Below are 20389 nucleotides of genomic sequence, written 5' to 3'. Positions count from 1 at the left end.
TTATCCTCCTCTGCACCCACGGCTACAGCTAAGCGTCGAGCACCTGTGTCTCAGCCACCCCTGGAGGGTGCCCCCTCTTCCTCGGAGGCTTCTTCGGATGCTCCCCCCGAAGAAGTCCCTAGGAAAAGATTGTGTAAGAGGAGACACTTAGATTCTCCACAAGAATCTTTGACATCCGATACTGACTTGGATGAGTCAGAAGGGTCCCCAAAGTCACCCTCAGAAGATGTCTCTTTTTCTGACATCTTGGAGATCCTAAAGCAGAGAGGTGATTGGCAGTCCCTCCCCCCTTCTGAGGATGAGTCAGTCTTGCTGAAGGCATTTGGTGCTCGCCCTTCCTCCTCCTGGGTCACTCCGCCCTTCGATGAGTTAATGGAGCTGATTGCTCGAAGGGCATGGGAGGCTTTTGACACGGTGGAGCCAGTCCCTAGAAAGCCTAATAAGTATATTACTGCACCCCAGGACAAGGCTTATCTGACAAAAGGAGTTCCAGTGGACGCTATGGTGGTGGCAGCGCCACGAAAAGGAGATGTCGGAATCTTCCTCATCTGTCCATCCCCTAACAGAGATTCTAGGACCATGGACAGGTACGGAAGCGCATTTTAGTTCAGCGGCTTTTTCTATGCGATCCCTGAACTATTTGACCCACTTCACACGACTACAGAGGGATCTAATCAAAGAGTTGGGAGATACCCTCCAGGGTACTACAGATGCTGCTGTCTCGGAGAAAGTTACAGCACAACTCAATACCCTTACATCCATTGTAAACTCGTCCATGAGGCTGATCTCATACGCAGCCGAAGGATCGAGTAGGGCAGCAGCTTCAGCGATTGCTCTTCGAAGACAATCCTGGATGCGCTTATGTTCATTTGCGGAAGCCTTCAAGTCTTCCTTTACTAACGCCCCATTTGACGGTGCCACTCTCTTTGGCCCCAAAGTAAAGGAGACCCTTACCCGGTGTGAGCAGGAGGGAAAGACTCTGTCTGCTGTCGGAGTCCGTTTTTCCACCCCATCCAGACCGTACCCCAAAGGGCAACGCGGTGGGAAAATGTGGTTTTGAAAACCCCAAGGTTCTTTCCCAGGAACACAGGGTGATGCCCCCTCTAGAGGCAGAGGAGGGGGCAGAGGTGGAAGACGCCGCCCTGGTGGCAGAGGGGGTCCGCAAAACCAAGGTGACAGGGATACCCCCCCTGGAAAACCTTTCCAGCACTCCTGAGAGGAGGCCCGACTGTCCTGCTCTGGAGGCAGTCGGGGGTCGCTTAGCTTTATACCCTCAGGCCTGGCAAAATCTTACTACAGACAACTGGGTAAAAAGCGTGGTTACCAGAGGTTACAGAATACCCTTCCTATCCACCCCCATTCCAAAGAGAAGACTCCCAGATGTGCCGCCCCATCTGCGAGACCCAGCAACTATAGAAATTTCAAAGCTGCTAGAAAAAAAGAGTCATCCAACCAGTCCCAGCGGACCAAAGAGGATTCGGAACTTACTCAAGGTTCTTTTTAGTTCCAAAGAAGACAGGGGACTGGAGGCCGATTCTGGACCTAAGCAACCTCAATACCTTCGTCAAGAAAGAAAAGTTCCGAATGGTCACGCTTCAATCGATCCTTCCATTCTTACAGAAGGATGACTGGATGTGCTCAATAGATCTAAAGGACGCATACTACCACATCAAAATGGCCAGGGCGTCCAGAGATCATTTGCGCTTCCGGCTGGGAGCCAGTCACTATCAGTTTCGAGCCCTGCCCTTTGGTCTGACTTCAGCCCCCAGGGTTTTCACCAAATGCATGGCAGTGGTAGCGTCTCATCTGAGACGTCTAGGATTCCAGGTGTTTCTGTATCTGGACGACTGGCTCCTTTCTGCCACCACCCGGCGTCAACTGATACAGGCCAGGGATTACACTCTACAACTTTGTGTTCACCTCGGAATTTCCGTAAATTTCGAAAAATCTTTACTACAGCCATCACAGCATATCTTATTCATAGGAGCGGAATTGGATACGCATCATTTAATTCTAAGGCTTCCTCCAGAAAGGATAGCCTCACTACCAAGCCACATATCTCTTCTTCTGTCATCCAGAAAATCCCCAGCAAAACCGATTCTGAAGGTTTTGGGTCTCATGGCAGCTTCTCTCATTGCGATACCATTGGGAAGACTGCACATGAGAGTTCTACAATGGCTACTGTTTGCACAATGGTCGTTCCAACAGCTACCTCTGACACACGAAATTCTGATCACAAACACATGCAAATCACACCTAGCCTGGTGGCTTCAGACTTGCAACCTTTCCAGCGGAAGACCATTTGTGCTACCCACGCCGACAGCTACGGTGACCACGGACGCTTCCCTGATAGGGTGGGGGGGCATCTTTCAGGGACAGACAGTCCAAAGCGAATGGACCAATTTAGAGTACAATCTGCACATCAATGTTCTAGAGTTGAGGGCAGTGTTTCTAGCGTTGCAACACTTTGCTCCCCTTCTTCCTCTAGGGACTATTGCAGTTCAGACAGACAACATGTCCGTAGTCTGGTACATAAACAAACAAGGGGGAACCAAGTCTTATCAGCTATGCAGAGAGGCCATGAGAATCTGGCAATGGGCGGAGTCCACGGGTCGCTTTCTGATCGTAACGCACATCCCGGGGTCATCCAAAGCGTGGTTACCAGAGGTTACAGAATACCCTTCCTATCCACCCCCATTCCAAAGAGAAGACTCCCAGATGTGCCGCCCCATCTGCGAGACCCAGCAACTATAGAAATTTCAAAGCTGCTAGAAAAAAAGAGTCATCCAACCAGTCCCAGCGGACCAAAGAGGATTCGGAACTTACTCAAGGTTCTTTTTAGTTCCAAAGAAGACAGGGGACTGGAGGCCGATTCTGGACCTAAGCAACCTCAATACCTTCGTCAAGAAAGAAAAGTTCCGAATGGTCACGCTTCAATCGATCCTTCCATTCTTACAGAAGGATGACTGGATGTGCTCAATAGATCTAAAGGACGCATACTACCACATCAAAATGGCCAGGGCGTCCAGAGATCATTTGCGCTTCCGGCTGGGAGCCAGTCACTATCAGTTTCGAGCCCTGCCCTTTGGTCTGACCTCAGCCGGCAGGGTTTTCACCAAATGCATGGCAGTGGTAGCGTCTCATCTGAGACGCCTAGGATTCCAGGTGTTTCTGTATCTGGACGACTGGCTCCTTTCTGCCACCACCCGGCGTCAACTGATACAGGCCAGGGATTACACTCTACAACTTTGTGTTCACCTCGGAATTTCCGTAAATTTCGAAAAATCTTTACTACAGCCATCACAGCATATCTTATTCATAGGAGCGGAATTGGATACGCATCATTTAATTCTAAGGCTTCCTCCAGAAAGGATAGCCTCACTACCAAGCCACATATCTCTTCTTCTGTCATCCAGAAAATCCCCAGCAAAACCGATTCTGAAGGTTTTGGGTCTCATGGCAGCTTCTCTCATTGCGATACCATTGGGAAGACTGCACATGAGAGTTCTACAATGGCTACTGTTTGCACAATGGTCGTTCCAACAGCTACCTCTGACACACGAAATTCTGATCACAAACACATGCAAATCACACCTAGCCTGGTGGCTTCAGACTTGCAACCTTTCCAGCGGAAGACCATTTGTGCTACCCACGCCGACAGCTACGGTGACCACGGACGCTTCCCTGATAGGGTGAGGGCATCTTTCAGGGACAGACAGTCCAAAGCGAATGGACCAATTTAGAGTACAATCTGCACATCAATGTTCTAGAGTTGAGGGCAGTGTTTCTAGCGTTGCAACACTTTGCTCCCCTTCTTCCTCTAGGGACTATTGCAGTTCAGACAGACAACATGTCCGTAGTCTGGTACATAAACAAACAAGGGGGAACCAAGTCTTATCAGCTATGCAGAGAGGCCATGAGAATCTGGCAATGGGCGGAGTCCACGGGTCGCTTTCTGATCGTAACGCACATCCCGGGGTCATCCAACGTCATAGCCGACAGGCTGAGCAGAGCAATCCTGTTGCCTCACGAGTGGTCCCTCAGTCAGTCAGTTGCGAAGAAGATTTTTCGCAAGTGGGGCCAGCCGCCCTGCGATCTTTTTGCGTCTCCAATGAATGCCAAATGCAGGAGCTACTTTGCCCTATTACCCCCTCCAGGGGAAGTCCCCAGGGACGCGCTGGTGCACGATTGGCCCCCGGGTCTCCTGTACGCTTTTCCTCCCTTTCCCCTGATTGCAAAGTTTCTGCAGAAAGCCAACAACCTGCAAAGGACGATAATCCTCATTGCCCCATTCTGGCCTCGTCAAATTTGGTTCCCCTTTCTTTTGCAACACCGCATTCGGGGACCTTGGATCCTGGACCCAGAGCCAGATCTACTGACTCACTCGTCAGGGGTTCCTCACCCCTCGCTCGGGTCACTCCATCTAGCAGCTTGGCTGCTCCGCTTCCCTTTTTAGCCAGGTCTGATTCTCTTTCACCTGCAGTCCAGAATATACTAGTGGCTTCTCATAAAGCTTCCACTACAAAGACCTACACTAGTAAATGGAAGCGTTTTGTATTCTGGGCAAACTCACAGCATTTGGACCCTGTCATAGCTCCGTTAAACAAGATCTTGGAGTTTTTAACAGAATTGTTCCACCAAGGAGCGTCCCCTGCCACTTTGAGAGTGCAATTGGCTGCCATCTCCAACTTTCATGTGGAAGAATGTGGGGCTCCTGTAATGGCTCATAGACTTTGTAAGGCCTTTTTAAAAGGGTCTTTCCATATTAGACCACCAGTTAGATCCCCTACATCGCCTTGGAATCTAAACCTTTTATTATCTAAATTGATGTTACCCCCATTTGAACCAGCCTCCTCTTGTCCATTGAAGTATTTATCGTGGAAGACCCTCTTCTTGGTAGCCATTACATCCGCTAGGCGAGTGTCTGAGCTTCAGGCTCTTTCTATTAAACACCCTTATTTGATCTTTCACTCTGACAGAGTATCTCTTCGCACTAATCCATCCTTTCTCCCCAAAGTTTGCTTTATCAATAACATTAATCAATCCATTGAATTACCTACCTTTTTCAAAAATCACTCCAATAAATTGGAGTATATGTTACACAAGTTGGATGTCCATAGACAACTTAGATTTTATTTGGATAGAACAAAGGATCACAGGAAATCTGATCAACTTTTTGTAGCCTTTGCTGACAGCAGGAAAGGTGTAGCGGTTACTAAACGAACTCTTTCCAAATGGCTAACTGATTGTATTATATACGTTTATGATTCTTCAAATCAAACTTTATCTGTCAAACCTAAAGGACATTCTACAAGATCAGTGTCTACATCCCTGGCTCATGCAGCTCGCCTACCATTGGACACTATTTGTGCAGCTGCTACTTGGTCTAAACCACATACATTCATCTCTCATTACAAAGTAGACAGGGTTTCTAGGGACAGGGCAACCTTTGGTTCCACTGTGCTCAAAAACGTTCTCCCGTGAGTTCCTCAGGAACATGGAGCTAGGGACGCTACCCAGGTGTAAGAACAAACGGCGAGATCAAACACTCTCACATTTAGAAGTTATGTCCTTACCATAACGTTCCATGTGGAGTGTTCATCTTGCCTTTGTTCTTACATTCCCACCCTCCCACCCTCAGGAAGAACGTTCAATTTGGTGCCTGGTCTGGGTTATTCTGCTTCTGCACTTGCAGTTGTTGTATATATATGATGTACATGTGTATATATATATATATAGATATAAGTGTTCTTGCTTTTATGTAAAGTTTTGGCATGAGTGTGTTCTCTCTCTGACTGCTGGTTTGCTTGCAAACTAGATCTGAGGTAAAGGCAGAGGGGGATTGTGGGTATTAGGTTGTCTCGAGCTTCTTCTCGATGCAGAGCTTGCAAGCGGCCGACACGGAGCCGAGGATCGGCTCCGAACCCAGGTGTAAGAACAAAGGCGAGATGAACACTCCACATGGAACGTTATGGTAAGGACATAACTTCTAATTTCCTGCAGAAGTGCATTGTTGACTCTTGTTAGATGTATGAAGGAGAGCACCTTATTTGGTTCATCACTCCCAGGTAAGAAAGTCATTTGATCTGTCTGTCTGGTTCATTACATCTCCCTGTTAAGCCCTGCCCTAAAGGTGATGCACTATAATTCTCATACCATGCAAACTTAAGCTAGACAAGTTGCAGAATGGAACTTATGTTGCATGTGTTTTTACAAATGTCTGACCCATAGTTTACAGGGATCATCTTGCTAATACCCAGTAAAACAAACCAAGACATTACAATGAACATAACTAAGCAGAGTGTGTACAACAGTGAAGTAAGCTGCCTGCTTATAAAGATATTAGACATTTAAGCCATGGTTGCAGTCTGATGACTATCCAGGCAAGCTGTATCTCCATTCCAAGAGATTTATGGCAGTAATATGCACCGTATTGCTTGTTTTTTCCCCAGGATATTTTTGACCTCTCTCCCCTTGTATGATATTCATCAAGACTACTGAGGGCCCAAAATGTGTCTTGCTTTTTACAGTGCACTTGACCAATCACATCTCCTTTGATTACCAGCACATAAATGTACAAAGTTGCATTTAACATGTCATCTTCAAGTTGTGTAGTACATCAACCATATTCACCACTATAGACACTGTTCCTCTGTAATGCTGGCAACACCACTGCAAAAATTAGCTCTTACTAAAACAGTTATTAAACATTAAAAGTACATTGCCTTCCACCCTACAAATACTGTAGGATGAGAAGTGATGCTTGCTAAGTGAACAGAATTGGTACAGTCTTTTACTTGGATGCATTCATGTTCACAAGAAATTACAGACTGTCCTAACTCTTCCCCACTGGGCATTTAGCTTAATAACTCCACGTGTAGATCAAATAGTATTTATCCATATTGCTAGTGTGTTAAGCAGTGACAACTCCACGGCCCATGTGACTCACTATTTACCAGCTACCCTTCTCTTGTGACTTATTGTAAGTAGATCGCAAGTCCATCTTAGAAGCATACCCCAGTGAATTCATGCACAAAAATGACCTTCAGTTAGTAGGCTCATTGGTAGTTACTAGGCTATTGGGCCAAGAATCATTTTAAGCCTAGCCAAGCTTACCCCAAATTTACTAAAATATTGCTGATGTGTCAGTACCCCTTTTCATTTCTATATAGGCCTGTAAACATTCACAGGTTGCCCCTATCTATAAGGGATATAGATGCCAAATCAGGGGTAAATTTGTGATTTTCCTTTCATTGGTCCATGTTATTTTTAACAGGGTTAGGAATGAGGTTTGCTTTACATGGATGGAAAGCCTGTTCAGAGAGGGGATAATCTTTGAGACACATACCTATCTCTCTTCCCAACATGTCTTGTTTATGGCGCAGCTGATGTTTAGTTCCTTAGAAAAGGTATTTTTGATATTTGTTTTGAGAATATTTAACATATCCATCTGTGTGGGATCAGAAGATGCCTTGTAGGCTAGGCATAGATCACCACATTGCAGTCCGTAGAAGAAAAAGTACAGAGATAGAGCTTTGAGATGGTCCACATAGGACTTTTACTGCCTGTGTTCTTTATTGAGAGTGGTACTCTTCTAGATACTGGCCTCTTTGTTGAGGTGGAATCCCCTACCCTAACTTCTTTAATCCTATCATTGAGCCAGCTGGCTGTTTATCAGGTGACATACGGGTTTATGCCAAATTGTGTAAGTTTATCTACAATGTCCAAGTGAGATATTGTGTCAGACACCTTGAACAGGTCAAGGTAAACGATGTGCACTCATTTGCTAAAATCTTTAGTCTTCCTCTAAAATCATTGAACTTGTTCCCTTTTCTATCCTAGCCATGTTTGCCGATACCTCCTGAAGAGCTGCTTTTGAAAATGTCACCCTGTTCCATTTCTTTTCTTCAGTCTGTTTTTGGAAGACTGGAAATGTTTCAGAAATCTGTTACCGTGCTCGTGGTTCCTGTCTGAATTATCAGTATGCTCCATCTGGGTGTCCAAGTTGGCCTCTTCCGCTGTTGCTATCTCCCTTTTAAGTAATTTTGCATTTACTCCGGGGTTGAGCCAGCCACAAAGTTTTTATTTCATCTAGACAGGAAATTCTTATTATTGTAGCATAGATGAAGATGAACATTAAGCCCTCCAAACCTACACATCTGCAGAATTGGTAGAAATGTATTTCTTATTTTTTTCTTATAGCTGAGGAATAGTTATTATCCATGAAAACTGTACTGGATCCAATCATTAATTTATTCCCACTTTGTCATAATGTTGACAGAAGAACTTTCTTCAGCTGGAAGGTCTCAAATTTCACTGGGTGGCTGAGGTTGCCTAGAGCCTGCATGTGTGCACATTGTACTTTGGTTCCTGATCAACTAAGATATTTGAAATCAGTTTTTCCGGACAGTTATACACTTTTTTTTATCTTTTGATCTTTCAGGTATGGCTGGGCTGAATTTTCAGTTTCAATCACATTGGCTGACAGCTCTTCCTGCATTGCCTGTCATCTTACTGTGTGGCTCTGAAGGTCACCTCCTCTTTCTGTAATGTAGAAATTAAGTCATTGTGCTGGCTCAAAGTATCCTGCATTAGTTATAAACTTATGTTATTATACTGAATCTATTCATCCAGCTCTCCACTTATGGAAAACCTCTTAGTGTATTTGATCATTTTTCTCCTCAAGATTCTTCAGTGACATAATCTCAGTTCTCACAGCTGAATTCTCAATAACAATTTCAAGCCTTTGTGCACCACGAACTAGTCTCTTTAAGAGTCCTGCAACACCAATATCTGTTAATAATCTGGGGATGTGTCTGACTCTTAATTAATCATAGGAAGTTAGGCTATTGACCCTGAGGCCTTTACAAGCCTAGCCAAGAATTTAGTCCATGTTCCAACAAGTCAGCACCCTATGCCACTGTCCAGCAGAGACACAGGTGGAATCCCAGGGGGTGTATTTTCTGTTCCCCATCCAGTTATCCAGATTGTTCTTAAATTGGGTTAATGAGGTACTCTGCTTGACGTGGAGAGGGAGTCTATTCCACAAAAATTGGAGTCTCTGGGACACAAATCTGTCCCACCACCAAGCACTATTGATGTCATAGACCAGGTTGAGGTCACGTATGCAGGTTTCCCAAGTGGAGCTGGACTTGCAGATTTGCAGCAGTTCCATTAAGGCTCGGTTTGAGATTGATTTGTATGCCAGACAGAGGTCACCTCTTAGGAGTCTGTAGGAGACTGAGTTGAGGGAAAAGGCCTTTAGCCTATCTATGTAGGGTTGATGTTTGAGGCCTGTAATCATCTGGTGAGGAACCTCTGTGGTGTCTCCAGCTGCTGCATGTGCTTTGGAGGTACATGCCGAAAGGGGTATTGCACTCAGTAATGGGTCTTATAAGGGAAGAATACAGGGATGTTATGAACACCTTGTCCCTGGATGAGATGTCCTTACTAATGAGGTGGGCCATCTAGAAAGCTTTCCATACAACAAAGGCAATATGATGGTCAAAAGTCAGTTTGCTATCAACCTGGGTACCCAAGTCCTTCACGACCGATTGTGTGCTTGTGACCTTATTATCAGTGTGATCAGGAGCGGCCTTAGGTCAACTGGTGCCCTAGGCAAAAGGGCTCCACGGCGCCCCCCACCACACCACCTGGTGCCCCCATCCTGGTCTACCAACCCCAAATAAATACTGGAAAAGCGCCCCTGCTAGAGTGGCACCCTAGGCGGCCGCCTAGTTGGCCTATGCCTAAGGCCGGCCATGAGTGTAATAATTTGTGGGGATGTCACTCTCCCCAAAGGGGATGATGATTCATTTTTTGACATTCAGTTTGAGGCCATGTTTCTTGCACCAGTCATTTGTTTGGGTGAGACCCTGTTGGAGGATATCCACATCATTAGGGGAATTGATGACAGCACCCAGTTTGCAGTCATCTGCCGACGTGATCAGCCATATCTCACTGGTTTTGGCCTGCACCTCAGGAAAAGCATATTCCAAACAGCAGAGGCCCAAAGACCGATTCCTGGGGTACACAGCTTGTTACAGGTCTGTTGCTTGAGATGGCTTTCGGCTCTGTCAGTGAGCCAGTTTGCTACCCATCTGGTAACATATGGATTGATGCTTAAGTTGGGAGAATTTATCTGTTATACCTGAGTGGGGAGTAGTATTGAAGGCTTTGGCCAGGTCAAGGTAGGTGATGTGCACCGTTTTACCCTTGTCCATGGGCTTGGTGACTGTCTCAAAGAAGTTGGCAAAATTTAACAGGCATCATCTCCCCTTGACAAAACCAAACTGTGTGGAATCGAGTGTCTGGAGGTTGCCAGTGTCCTTGTTAATGAGGTCCATGATAGTCCGCTCCATGGCCTTGCAGATTAGACTAGTTATTCTGATGGATCTATAATTTCCATGATCAGTGGATGCTCCACGTTTGTGCAAAGGGATGACAGTGGCTGTCCTACACTTGGTTGAGACAAAGCCGGTAAACAGGCTTTGGTTGAATAGGATATATAATGGTGCTGCAAGTTCCTGCCTGAGTTCATGTAGGATGCAACCTGAGATGTTATTGGTTCCCATGGAGGATGTATTGTTTCCTTTGAGAGGGCAGTGATAACTTGCTCCCTAGAGATGAGGGAAGGGGGGCAGGTACTGGGGATGTCCTGTTTTACTGATTGGGGGACAGAGGGGTGAAGTTTTCACTGAACCTGTCTACCAGCAGGTTGGCTATATCTACAGCGTTTATGTATGTGGAGTCCTTGATCACCAGTTCTGAGTGCTTCCCTTGAGATTGCGGACATATGTGAAGAAGGCCTTGTAATTGTTTTTAGTAGATGTGGCCAGTTTGGACTCTGTTTGCTTTCACTTGTGCTCTTGTTTGCATGTTCAGGCTAAACTGAGATTGCTTCCAATTAGGCATCTGCTCCTTCTTGGTCCTGGACAGCATTTTTTTTCCTTTTGTTATAGAGTTTATTTATTGCAGATGTCCAACAGACAGGTTTACTCTTCCTTGAGGGGGATGATTTCTTCCTGTCTGGTATTCCTGATTTCATGCAGCTATATAAATCCTCATATGGTACTTTAGTGTAGGTTTGGACATATGTGCCAGTTCCTAGGGATGAGGAGGGGGCTATGAAGCTGTTTATACCTTCCCTCAGTAGGGTGCTAATCAGCTGTGGATAAGTTTTTTTGTTTGACCCTAGCTTGGGGGGCATTTGGTGGAGATGGTGACTTTGAAAGTGACTGCTTTGTGTTCATATCTTACCAGGGATTATGACATTGTGGGGATGCTACAGTGGTTACTCATGTTGGTTAATACCAAGTCCAATGTATTTTCACTTCTTTAGGAGGTGTCTACAAACGGTCCAAGGCATTTTCATTGATGAAATCAAGGAATCTCTGGGCATTTGAGTTTTGGCTTCAGTATTTCTTCCAGTCTATGGTTGGGTAGGTAGTAGCCTATGATCGGGGTAAATGGTTGAATCTTGATAGATTCGAAGAGATCCAGATAGGTAGACTGGGAACCTTGAGTCAAAATTGGAGGCTTATAGCTAGTTATGATTTGAATAGGGGCTTGTCAATTGTTAACTGCACCGGGAGTGTTTCCTGTGCGTCATACTGTTTGACCTGCCTGGAGGTGTATGTCTTTTATATATATTGCAACTCCAGCTCATTTTACTTTGCTGCCCACAGTTTGGGGTCTGAGTGTATAATAGGGTGATTAACCTGGTATGGCTGGGATTCTCTCCACAGCTTTGAACCAGGTTTCTGTGACTGCACAAATGTCAGCATCATCCAGGGTTAAGAATACTTGCAATGAGTGCAGTTTCATGTTTAGATTCCTTAGAGTTTAGCAGCATGACCTTTAATTTAAGTTTTTATGAAATTTTCATGTTGGTGGTTTTGACCTCATGGCATTGCCTAAAAAAGGCACTATGGGGAAGGCAAGAGCGTTTGCCAGGAGCCTGAAGCCCAAGGGAGACAGATGCAGGCCATCTATGGTAAAGCATCATGGTTTGTCCGTCATGTCATCCCTGTCTGTCAGGTGCTGGATCCCCTTGGAATGACACCAGAAACTAAGCCAATTGTTAGTCAGTCATTTTCTGTTTGTTTTGAGGGATCATTCTATTATCCGCGGTGGTGCAGCGGTAGCGTTGTTGCCTCACAGCAGGAGGTTCTCCTGTTCGATTCTCAGCTGGAGTGCAGGGAGTGCCTTCTGTGTGGAGTCTGCATGTCCTCCCCGTGGTCGAGTGGTGTTCCGAAAGACATGCGTGAATGGGCGTGCCTTCATTGAAGGTTGGGCATCAAGCTGGCAACTCAGCACCGTAAAAATCCACTGCCAATCATTAGCGGACCGGAGTTCCGCTGTGGTGACCCCTAACCAGGAAAAGTTAAAAGATAAACAACTCTGAGGGATCATTCTGGGTGATGGTAGAATACTGCTTAAGGCTAGGAACAAAGCTGCCCTGGTATGCATATTCAGCGAGTTCGATTATGTCTCTCTTCATATAATCCAGGAAGGTACATCTCAAGTCATTCTTGCCAACAAAGACTATGACAGAGTCATAACAGTAGCTGTTGAGAGGCTTGAGTGCATGGGTGATATGGTGGATTCTGGCATCCGACAAATCACTAACCGTGACTTTCTTCTTATCCAGCCTGGTGAGGGGCACATACATAAATATCTGTATTTTTTAACTTTTATTCTTTCCCGAGCACAGAGTGAAGATAATTAGATGCCCATTATGCTACGGTCATACTGAAAGTCCCCTCTGTAAGGCATTTTTGAACAGGGCCTTCCTTTTATACCTTCCTTCAAAACACCAAACTCCTCTTTGGAATCTAATTTGTTCTAGAATTAATTGCAGCTCCTCTGAGCCAGCATCTTCCATAGACCTAATTTGTTTCTGTTCCTAGTGGCCATCACTTCATCTGAGAGAATTACAGAGTTACAGGCACTGTCTTCTTCCTGTTCATGTTTAGTCTTCCACAAGGACTGGGATTCACTATAAACTAACCCCTCTTTTTTCCAAGATAGCAAAAGAAATTAATCTAAGCCAAGTTATTCATCTGCCTGTGTTCTTCCCTAATGATACTAATAAGGGAGAGTTCCTTTTGTACACTTTGGGTGTGCACAAATGTCTTCTGTACACTTTGGGTGTGCACAGACAAGTAGGACTTTACAGAACCAAAACAGTAAAAAAAGATACTCTTGTGTCTGTTTGTAGCATTTACTCCCAGCAAGATGGGTGGGAAGGTCTCCAACAAAACTCTGCCTCGATGGCTTCTAGACTGCATATCCTATTTATACTGTTCAGGAAATAAACCATTACCTTCTAAATCAAAAGTTCATTCTGCTAGATTGGTATTGATTTGCACAGCATTTTTCAGTAAGTCTTCCACAGACAAAATCTGTGCTGCGGCAACGTGATCTACAATGGAATATTTTGGGAAGGTATGCAAAGTAGACATCATTTCTAGATGCAGCGCATCTTTTGGCTCTACATTTCTAAAAGGCATCTTGTCATAATTCCACCCTAGAATTCAGAGAGCTTGGGAGTCTTATCACATCATTTGGATGTGATGGACTGGATGAAATAGGATACTGAAGTTATTTACTTAACAGAGGGCTGGATCCTTTTCATCCTAGTCCATTTGATATGATATCACTTCCTTCCTTCTCCCATCCAAATAGTCATCTTTTGCAGATGGACGTGGTACACCTATTTGAAATCCTGTTGTCCTTCCTTTCCTGCTCCACTGAGTATTATCCTTCATGTCCTTATGCAGTATGTAGTTAGCAAACTCTATCTGAAGACAGAGACAGCACAGGGGAATGATAGAAGTTTTTCTTGAATTGGTCTTGAGGCAAGTAGCACTAGCAGTAAAGTGGACAGTTCAGATCCAGTCCAACAAGTGGCTCATTTTTCATCAGTAGTATTGGATGGACTAGGATGAAAAGGATCCAGCGTTATAGTAGGTACCTAACATCTGTTTTCCTTATGAAGGATGTTTCAGGATTATTCTTGAATTTGTCTTTCTCCCGGTTTTCTTTGCAAGGTCAAAAGTCAGAGGGGAGAGTGACTTTCCAACAGTGTGTGTACACTGACAGCTCGTGTTAACTGGCACATGTGCATGTTGATAGAGATATACTACTGCGTGTCCTTTGTTTCAGCGAGGGAAGAGCTAATTGTATTTAAGCATATGCTTTCCAACTGGATTAGCAACTATGTGTTTTTGTTTTCAGGTGATTGAGTATTGGCTAATATTTTTGTCAAAGCCCACTCCACTAGAGGCATAGCTACCTCAGTTGCTTATTTCAGGAGTGTCTTCATTTTTGACGTGAGGTGCTGCTTCTACTTGGTTTTCACTGCAGACCTTCACCAAACATTACTGTTTCAAGTGCAGCTCTTGGCATCTGATATTTGGAAGAACTGTACTTTAGGACTTAGTGGTCTGAGTTTTGCACTTTTGGTGCACCTTTTGCCATGGCAGGAACTGTTTGGATTCAGCCCAGCCAAAAACTCATTTAGATGCGTCTTAGATGTTCCATGTAGCAGATAGATACTTAGTGTATCAGTTTCTCTAGAAAAGGATGCTTGATGAGTCATTAGTAACCTCTTTCCATGGGTTTATCTTCCACCAGCCTCAGAAGTTGAGCTCCCTGTCAGTCAGGCATGAGTTTCTTTGTATAGGCTCTGTCTTGGTTAATAATAAATAGCATCAAATCTTCATTATTATTTTTATTGTTACTTAAAGGTAGTTGCTAATGACATAGATGTTAACTGGTGAGATTTTTATCACAAGGTGTTACCTGTACTGGTATATGGATGCCCCCACCCCCTCGTGCATGAACTTTCACATTATTCACCACATTCTAATTTCCAGAGATGGTAACCTAACTACTGACCTGTCAAAGTTCTGTTAGATCAGTTGAAGACTATATTTGATAATTGTTGAAGTTGAGCAAAACTACTTTAATTGATGTGTGAAACTTTCTAATGTTTTGATTAGGCATGGCAGAAAGCACGCAGTGATGGTTGGGAGAGGGCTTTCTGTGAAAAGAACTTCCTGTCCCAGGCTACATTAGAGATCATTATTGGAATGCGTACACAGCTACTGGGACAGCTTCGGGCATCAGGTAGGTAAACATTGTCTTCTCTGAACAGAAAAGGTAAGGCTAGCAGTGGTGTGCTGTACTGTAACGGTGCTCATTAAATTTCTTATCAACGAGAATTATTATTTGTTCTGATATTTCCTAGTACAGAGATTGTTTGCATTACACTTCCTTGCCCTCAATAAAAGAAATTGCACCCCCCCCTTATTTTATTTTAACTGCATCTTGCATGTTTGACTCCAGCAACACATATATTTTAAGTATGTTTTTTAAGTTAATATTTGAAATTAATCAAAGCTGTCATGGGCAGAGAACATAAGTAAACTTGTATTGGTTAAAAGCATAACTGTGTATGATATGGTTATAAAAGTAGTGTAAACCGCAAACTATTTTATGTGGTATTTGTTTGACTTTTTAAGACCTGCTTGCATAACATCTTGTTTAATCAAAAATCCTTAGCCTACCTTGTGATTGTGACTTTTGGATGGATTGTGACTTTTGGACAAGTTCTTTTAAGAGAATGTGAGTTATTGCTTCATGGCATAGTAATCCTTTATTTTATTTTCAGCTTTTGAAGAAATGAAACTTCACAAAACACACTCAAATTTAAGTACTATACCCATTTAATTTGCCTTAAGTCCATATGTCATTAATTTATTAGTATTGATAAACACGGTGTGACCTAGAAAAGGAATGGTTGCAAGTGGTTTTGGCAAACACTTGGGTGTGAATTATAGATTATTTAAACTTGTTTACTGGTGTAGGCCATTGATTCCTATGGAGCTACGGTATTTTAGACCCAGCTCACTAGTATGTCTGGACCAAAAAATGAAGCAAGTAATACATGTGACCAATTCAGTAATGCATGCCTGCAGTAGATGTAATTGTAGATGATGAATAGTTATGCGGTTTATAATGGAGTGCAAGTTATTTAGTTGTAAATACAAGCTCTTTTTACTGAAATATTTTAGTGCTTCTGATTAAGTACAGTCTATGTTAACATGAATGCTAGTTTTATTCTTCTGCCTGAGATATAACACTAGCAGTAGTATCAAAAGGATGTTCATTTAATACAGAGAAAACTGTTTAATTTGATATCTGATATTACAGTTCAGTTATGAAGCTGTAGTAATTATTTTGGTGAACTGAGCATATGATGCATACGTTATATCGTGGAAAACCAGTTTGAAAGCAATTGCATTTTGCCTGATTACTTGTACCACATTGCTGAGGCCTGGAACTCCTTGCCTCTATCTGTCAGGTCAATGCCCTCCTTCCCATCAAAACCATTTTGAAAGAATTCCTAGCCAAAACCTGGCCCTGTTCTTGCTCAACACCAGGATAAACTTGTATCCCTAAATGTGAACAAATACTTATTCATACCTTTCATCTCCTTACTTTCCTTTATTCACTCACTCCCTTACTTTTATCAGTTTCTCTCCCCCCTGCCTTTCTCTCTAAATATAAGATAAGCCTGCTTTTTTCTCATTTCGTATTGCAGTTCCTGTTTGAATTGTACTAATTTACATTTAATTTCTCTATACACTGGCTACAATTTATCTATTAAATCATTGTCATGTAACTTGCATCTCTTCATAAGCAATAATCTGATGTTGTCTATCTTCATTCATACTTGGCTGTTGGGTTCGGTTCTGATCCTCGGAACAGACTTAGTCATTATAGCAAGCTTGCGCCAGCCAAAAACTCTCGAGCTTGGCTACCCATACTGCCTCTCTTCCCTTTACCTCAGATCCCGTTTGCCGCGTAGAAAATCGGACATGTCAGCCATGCTCTCAGCTAAGTGATAATTTTATCATTATAGAAAAGCTTTTTGTCCATCCTCTTCTACTAGTTTTCTTCTTTCTTATTTCTGAAAACTGTCGTTAGTGTATGTTTGTTGTTAACTAGTGTCTAAACTACTTTTTCTTACCTTTTAGGTAGTATATCTTACCCATAGTTGGTATAGGCTCCTCCTTCCCTGTACCTATGGGTAATTATTGATACCATTGCTGGTATCCTTTGATTTCCCCTTTTTTTTTCTTTCCCTTTTTGTGGGTATTCTCTGATACTGTGTGTTTGTGTATATATATATACGTGTATATATGTATATATATATATATATATATATATATATATATATATATATATATATATATATATATAAATCTTTATCTTTACTTCTTAGTTCCTTGAGTGTATGTGTCTTGTGTGCGTATCGTGCCTTTTTTGTGAAAATGGCAAAAAAGCAGGTGGGAACCACGGGGTTCAAACAGTGTAGGAACTGCGGCAGAAGGGTTCACAATTCTGATGGGCTTCTTTCTTGTGTTTATTGTTTAGAGATCCCTCATCTTGAACTACAACCCCCATGTGAATTCTGCAGGGTTTCACTGCTCACACCCTTGCAGAGAGAATAAACTCCATTCTAAAATGTTTACTAAAATGCCCTTTCAGTGAAACTTTATCTGGGGCGGAGATGTCTAAATCTCCCAGGACAGAGTCTAAGAAAAGAAGCCACTTGATACTGTTTTCTCCCAAGGTACACGAGTCTAAGTCACAGGTTCTGACCCACTCATCGGAACTAAAACCTAAAGTTCCAAAGACTGTACTTACTCCTGCTGCGACACCGAAATCTGCAGACTCCCCCATGGTGCCATATATTGTTGAGACTACCCAGCCTCCTATGGTGCCGGCCTTGTTTCCAGTACTGAGGACCTCCCTGACACCAGCAATGGTCTCCTTAAATTTGTTGGTTCCATCTTCCCCAGCCAAGTAAGTACCTGTTCAGCAAAGTACGTTGCTGAAGGTCAAAGTTCTAACCACACCAGGACTACATACTCCCTATCTATAGACCCCTTTTTGTGTCTGCAATTAAACCCATTTGTAGAGAGACCAGAATCGCCTTCGGGGATGTCCATTCGCTACTCCAGGAGTCTTTCAGAACTGGACGTAGTTAGATTAGTGGATTAGCTCTTGGCAGCCAAAGGTCTTTCAGCTTCCCCTCGCACCTCCCTCCCTCCCTCCCAAAGTCGAGGTTTACTCTCCAGGGACTCCCCACTTATCTTCCTCCTTCAACCTCGCTGCAGGTCATGGAGCCCACGACTTTGGCATTCCCGCCGCCAACTACTTTGGTGCCGATAGTGGATCTCACTTTGGTACCGGAACCGACTCTGTGGCCTTCAGAGCCATCGCACGCACGTGACTGTGATTTGGCTGCCAGCTCCGGGGTCCTTGGATTGGCTCTGATTTTTTTCCACAATGCCGTCTATGGTTCCTGGTGCCCTGACAGATGTTCTTCATGCTTCACTGTTGGTCATCACTTTGGGTTATCTGCTTGCAGTAGTCCTCAGTCGGCCTGATTATCAAAGTCTTGGGTCCTGCGTCGGTTGCGGTCTCATCTTCCATGACGTCAGGTAGTCAGGGGTATAAAGCATGCAGCTGACGCCATTACATCATTCTTTCTTGCCGTGCGGTACTCGAAGCAGAAGCAGTTCACAAGTGCCAGTCAGCCGACTCCTGAAATTTTCTTTTTCGAGTTTCAGATCCGAAGTCTTCACCTAAAGCTAAGTACCCCGTTGGGGAAACTTTTTCTTGCTCTAAACCGATGTCAGTAAAAGTCAATAATTGTATTTATTGTGGAAAGCAAATACCTCATAAAGACTTTTATTCGTACTGTTTTCCTTGCCTAGGCCCTGACCACGACGTACCTCGCTGTCGGTTTTGTGCCTTATTTAAACCACGAACAATTCATTGGTACATTTTCGTTTCTAACTATTTTGGTGCTCAGTTCAATTATCCAGATATGTCTTCAGTAAGCCACCCGACTACCGACATTCTGAAAAAACGCAAAGATAAAGACAGAGACAGGCCGCCTAAGTCCAAAGCTGCCGACGATGCTTCTCCTAAGCTAGTCGCCAGTTCGCCGGTACTCAGTGAGGTGCTGTCGTAGCCCCTGATCCCAATACTTCAGATTCGCAGGCCTCTACTGAGACCCATTCGGAGTCCGGTATGCCGCGAGCTGCTTCAACTGTGGAACCTGCGGATATCTCTACCTTGGATGGGTCCGGAGCCGCTGTGCAGGCACCGGCTACTGAGGGTGTATTCAGGCCTACTGACTTGCATATTAAACTGACGCCATATTCTTCTTCTAGGCCTAAAACTCGAACCATGCTTAGGAAACTGACGCCCAGACCTCATGGTCAGGCCCCTATGCCTAAAAAACAAATGATGAGAATGGCTGAAGACCTTATTACTTTTACTAAGAGACCTAGGACTGAATTTGCTTATGATACTTCTGACCAGGATTCTGAAATTTCTGTCTACTCTGATGACCAGGATTTACCCTTATTTACCTATGAGGATTCTGATGCAGAGGACTCTATTCCCTCTGCTTCTCCCCCAGAGAATTTTTATTTTGGTGAAACCTTACATACTGTTAGGGAGCATTTTCACTGGGAAAGCCAGGATTACTCTGATTCTAAAAAGAGGCTTAGAGATTTCTTACTTCTGCCCCAACACAGGCACTTGGCTATCCCTCCTGTGCTGGACATTTGTTGACTATGCCTTTTCGGAATCTAGCTTGGCCCCTGACTCTCTACCTCCTGCTCCCAGAAAACCTGATAGATATTATAGGGTTCCTGATTATCACAAGTTCCTTTTTTAAAAATCATACTGCGGATACTGAGACCATTTCACAGGGACCCAAGGGCATTAAGGCTACTATTGCCAAAAATCCTACCCCCTCTGATAGAGATTCCAGGGCCCTGGATAGATGGGGTAAGAAGGTATACACCTCTGCAACCTTGGACATCAGGGCCTTAAATTGCCAGTTTCAGATGTTAAAGTATCAGCAGCACATTATTGGATTGCTTAAACAGAAAATGATGTTAATTCCTGATTGTGCTGAAAATAAAGATTTACAGGATTTAATGCATTCTGCTGAACAGGTTGGAAAACATACTTTGCAATGTGGTTTTGTTTCACTAGATGCATCTTGCAGGGCTGCTGTCACTGGGTCTGTACTTAGAAGACATGCTTGGCTTAAGGAGCAATCTTTGCCAGATCATGTTAAAACTAAATTGCTGGATGCTCCCTTAAATCAGGACCTCCTGTTTTATGACAAAGCAGAAGAAGTTCTTAAAAAGATGGAGGGAAAAGCTAAATCTATGCAAACTGTTAAAGATTTCTTACAAGTGCAGCCTCCTAGATTTAGTAGGCACCTCAAGAAATCAGTCCTTTCCTGCCACTTCTAGGCCTTCTCAGTTCAAACCCAGAACCAGCA

The 20389-nt window shown here is 43.8% G+C and overlaps 1 protein-coding gene across 1 annotated transcript in view; it reads left to right on the top strand.

The window, feature by feature from the left end:
* YTHDC2 (YTH domain containing 2) overlaps nucleotides 1-20389 on the top strand; it is a 1963388-nt gene that overhangs the window by 1432665 nt on the left and 510334 nt on the right. The window contains exon 24 of the mRNA XM_044059160.1: nucleotides 15009-15135. Coding sequence (XP_043915095.1) covers nucleotides 15009-15135 — 127 coding nt within the window. The remainder of the gene's footprint in view (nucleotides 1-15008; nucleotides 15136-20389) is intronic.

This window comes from Protopterus annectens, chromosome 17.part0 (assembly GCF_019279795.1).
Source record: "Protopterus annectens isolate FY-2018-M chromosome 17.part0, PAN1.0, whole genome shotgun sequence".
Classification (NCBI taxonomy): domain Eukaryota; kingdom Metazoa; phylum Chordata; order Ceratodontiformes; family Protopteridae; genus Protopterus; species Protopterus annectens.
The sequence above is the reverse complement of the archived record's forward strand: the minus strand, read 5'-3'. Positions and strand labels throughout refer to the sequence as shown.